The following is a 4,705-nucleotide window of genomic DNA, read 5'->3' on the forward strand; positions in this document are numbered from 1 at the left end:
AAACGAAAAATAGGGTTGTTTAAGAATCATTTGACTGAGCACAATTGAAATCAACATAAAAGCAGGGTGAGATGTCAAGCTATGAACCTTTGAGATGATAATTGATATCATTATCTATTAAGCTGCTAAGTTCATGTTACCCTTATTCTTATGGGTTGACCCTGGTGGAGAAATGAAGTGAGTAGCAATCCCAAACATGTTAAAGGGCACCAAAGGAGACGCTACCACAGTGTGATGGATAGACATGGAGACCACCACACACAGACACACCAAGTTGACAATAAGAGACAGCCAGAGAGGAAAAAGGGTCCCCAGTTAAGGTCACGTTGCCCCAAAAAACAAGGACCCTTCTGCCTGTACATACTTTGTTAGGGTTTGATCACCCCTCATGGAAATAGAACTTTACGTGTCTTTCATGGACCCAAAATGCAAGGATAGGGTACAACAAATACAACCCCACTTTCAGTTCCCTTTTTCCTCAAGGGCCACCCATGATAATGCTTATCAGTTATCCCTACCCACATGTTCTTAAGGCGTACCTTATCGTTTTAGATCTCTGTGATTCAATCATATAAGTTTATATCGGTTGAAAAGGGGAACGAAACTTAAAATCTCTCTGTAACAGACGCGTTTTAAAATCGTGAAGTTGACGGCCATACATAAAGGAGAGTGGATTGTGTGATTGGACATCGATGGGAGAGGAGAACGAAACATTTCTTATAAGGATGTGGAAACCTCTCCCTAATAGACGCATTTTAAAACCATGAAATTGGTAGTAATACATAACGAGACAAAACAGACCATATTTGTTAGTAGTGGGCTTGGACTGTTACAAATGGTATTAGGACTAGACACCAAAAAATTTCACTCGTATGCTCGATTGAACAGATGTCTCCGGGTGTGTCTTTATGGATAGAACTATGCTCGAAGTGGGTATCTAATAGAGATTTTGAAAGTAATGATGGTATGATGAGTTAAAAGGGGAATTGCAAATTGGGGAATGGGACAAACAAAAAAACCCAAAATTGGGCAATGAATCATCATCTCTTACGATCACTTTGAACATAAAAAGTTTGAATCTTCCTCTCTCTTGGAGTTTCCAAAACAATTACTCTCTCTCTTTCTGCAAATTTGCAGAGGAATGCTTTTTCAGAAGGGGGCAGAGAAAGCAGCCATGGGCTACAGTTTAAAAAACAAATATCTCTGTCCCTGCAAAAAATGAACCTATTGCTCTTGTGGTACTACATTTATGATCAATCATCACCTCTCAAAACCCAACACCCACATTCACTTAACCACCACACACCTAAAAAAAATTATAAAAAAAAAACCCTAAACTTTAGATGATTTACGAGAAAGATGGCACGATTCAAATCTATGGCCCGACGGCCCCTAACCTGTTAGGTTGGATAGCCGAGTTAGCACCTATAGTTGGTTGCTTCTGTACACGAAACAACATGTAACCTTATTTCATCCATCCGTTCAGTAACCAGTCGATGATCTACAAGAAAGATGGCAAGATTGACCCTGAATTGTTAGGTTGCGTGGCTAAGTTAGCATCCACAATTGCTTCTATAGCCGAAACAACATGTAACCTTGTTTCATCTCTACCCTCTTCCAGTCATGTCATTACCAATCGTGAGTAATATTTGGACCACCTGCCTCTAGCCTAATTCCAATCATGCCATTACCAATTGTGGGTAATATCTGGATCGGCTGCCTCTAGCCTAGTTTCAATCATGTCATTACCAATTGTGGGTAACATCCGGACCAATTGCCTTTAGCCTAATGTCAGTAATGCCATTACCAATCATGGGTAGCATCCGAACCGACTACCTCTAGCCTAATAAGAACACCAGGTTACTTACTTCTCTAGAGATAGTTCGACAATCTCAACCAACAACTTGTTAGAAAAGTAGGGTTTAATTCGACAAAATCCAACCACAAGAGGAAAAAAAAGAGATCAACTTGTCATCTGGCACTATATGATTTGGCTACGAGACTAAGATGCAAAAAAGAAAATCATGCTAACATCCAAGCATTACTTTTTTAAAATTATATCTTGATATACGACAAGATTACAAGACGTTTTCTATTAAAAAAACGACACTAGTCGAAGAGAGACGAGGCGATATCAATTAGGAATTTGTTTTGGAATCCTATATATAATATTTTTTTTTTTTTTTTGTACATAAAGGCATCATCAAAATACAAGGTTTAGTAAGCCATAAATACAACCAAACTACAAAACAAAAGGCAAAAAAAAAAAAAAAAAAAAAAAAAAAAAAAAAAAAGTGAGTGGCAATTTTCTTGTTTGGTCGATTTCTAAATTTTCGAGCTTACCATATCTGTTAAGGAATGATTGATGTGATACACAAAATGATATCAAAAGCAAAGGGTATTAATATTTAAACCCTTTTTTTTCTTCTTCCCTTAGTGTTTATTTAGAGGGCTATCTCGGTGTGCATAGTGGTGGCACTGAACCCCACTTGTGGCTGCTGTTGCTGCTGCTGCGGCTGCTTCTGCTGCTGCCCAACTTCCCACATTGCCTTTGCTATCACCCCATCATGAACAGGTACATATTCCTAACTCACCCAACTTTAGTATTACTCATCATATATCCTTACACAAAATATCATTTTCATCTCAATATTCAAACAATTCAATCTATTTTTCTTCACTGTTTTTTATGGAAAAGCTAGAAGATCAAGAAATTTTTAATATAAACTTCACTAGTGTTCTTAAAGTTGGTAAACAACAACAAACAACTTCTTATACTAGCAAGATAATCACAATCGAAATAATAAATATAATAATGAAACAAGTTGTTCTTTTTTTTAGCTTAAAATTACAGAAGAAACTTAAGATGGACAGACTCTAGTGCACTTTTACTATAAATTTACTAACAAATCTTAAATACCCACATGAAAAAATAACTTTTACTATAAATTTACCAACAAATTTAAATACCCACGTGAAAAAAATAACTTTTACTATAAATTTAGGAACAAATTTAAATACCCACATGAAAAAAAATAACTTTTACTATAAATTTACAATCAAATTTAAATACCCACGTGAAAAAATAACTTTTACTATAAATTTAGTAACAAATCTAAATACCCACATGAAAAAAAAAAAAAACTTTTACTATAAATTTATAAATTTATGAACAAATCTAAATACCTACATGAAAAAATCTATAATAATAAGGATACATGTCTCGGTGTGTACTATGCATGTTGTTGTCTTCTTTCTTTCAAATTCTCGCTCTCAATTTCTTTTCGTTCATCTTATCACTAACTCTAACTTCCAAATGTACTATAATTTCCGAACTTTGAAGGTTAAAATGAAACTTTTCGAACGAACACAATTAAAAAAAAGAATGGATTTTGAAGAAAAGGGGTGAAAGAGAAAGTATTAACCTCAAGCTTTTGGACAAGTTCTTTGGCATTTGGTGCAGAAACTATGATGCTTCTCTGAGATGGCTTTATAAAGCCATCATCCACAGCTTTGTCAATAAAAGTCAAAAGATAGTTATAATAACCATCAACATTCAGCAAACCCACCTAGAAAGTTAAGAAAAAACACATCAAAATCAAATCAAAACCAAAAAATTACAAAGATTTAAAGGCGTTTTGTTCAAGTTCTTAACTGGTTTATCATGAATTCCAAGCTGAGCCCAAGTGATTACTTCCAATAACTCTTCCAAAGTCCCATAGCCACCTGGGAGAGCTATGAAACAGTCAGAATGGCGGGCCATTTCTGCCTTTCTTTCGTGCATGTCGGCCACTGGCTTTACCTCCCCAACTGTCTCGCCAGTTAACTGCAAAAACTCTTCATTTAAACCACAAACCATAACAAAAACACATACCCATTTCGATTTTGTGCTCAAAATTTTACCTCTTTGTTCATCAATGTTCTTGGGATAATCCTACAAACCAAACCCACAAACCCATTTCAGAATAAAGCATTATGAAAGGGATAGCCATAGCTTAGAGGGTTTTTGACTAACCCAATGACTTTTCTTCCACCTCTATGAACTGCTTGAGATACCAAACCCATAAGTCCTATACTTCCACCGCCATAAACAAGGTCCAATCTTCTTGAGACCTTCAAAAGAGATTCAGATATGAAAAAAAGAGATGGAATTTTAGAGAGTATGAAAAGGATTGAAGAACTCACAAGCTCTTGAGCTAATTCAATGGCGGCATCTCTATAGCAGTTCCTCTTCCCTGTGCTACTCCCACAAAAGACACAAACCCTTTTGAATCTAGACTTCGCCATTGCTTCCATTCTGGTTTTTAGAGAGAGAGATGTTGGGTTTATATAAGGGAAAAGATTCTGGTAGTGAAGAAGATGTTAAGGCATTTGGCTGGAAGTGGTAAAAGGGAATGAAGAGTCTTAAGAGTGTTTGTTTTTTCCTTCTCGGCTTCCTGTCAAAATTTTAAAACGCGTCGGCCTAGTGTCTTTAATGGTATACCACTCAGTGTCTATCTCTGATACTATTTATAATCGTCTCAGCCCTATTTCACAATTCACACTTTGAAAGCCTAATGTATTGTCTAGTGTTTGATTCTAATATCATTTGTAATCGTCTAAGCCCTATCTCACAATCCACTCCCTTGGCCCGACTTCCCTCAAGGTTTTAAAACGTGTATGTTATGAAGAGTTATCTCACAATCCACCCCCTTGTGGGTCCAGT

The 4,705-nt window shown here is 36.2% G+C and overlaps 1 protein-coding gene across 1 annotated transcript; it reads right to left on the reverse strand.

Moving 5' to 3' along the window:
- Window positions 1-2,295: 2,295 nt before the first annotated feature.
- Window positions 2,296-4,302, reverse strand: LOC111455270 (cytokinin riboside 5'-monophosphate phosphoribohydrolase LOG5-like). The gene is made up of 6 exons (XM_023096870.1): window positions 4,186-4,302; window positions 4,016-4,113; window positions 3,904-3,934; window positions 3,656-3,826; window positions 3,426-3,569; window positions 2,296-2,585 (listed from the first exon to the last, which is right to left on the reverse strand). Exons 1-6 carry the CDS (start codon window positions 4,294-4,296, stop codon window positions 2,445-2,447), a joined length of 696 nt encoding a protein of 231 aa, XP_022952638.1. The 5' UTR covers window positions 4,297-4,302; the 3' UTR covers window positions 2,296-2,444.
- Between the last annotated feature and the right edge of the window lie 403 nt (window positions 4,303-4,705).

The sequence above is a fragment of the Cucurbita moschata genome, unplaced genomic scaffold (assembly GCF_002738365.1).
Source record: "Cucurbita moschata cultivar Rifu unplaced genomic scaffold, Cmos_1.0 Cmo_Scf00017, whole genome shotgun sequence".
NCBI classification, from domain to species: domain Eukaryota; kingdom Viridiplantae; phylum Streptophyta; class Magnoliopsida; order Cucurbitales; family Cucurbitaceae; genus Cucurbita; species Cucurbita moschata.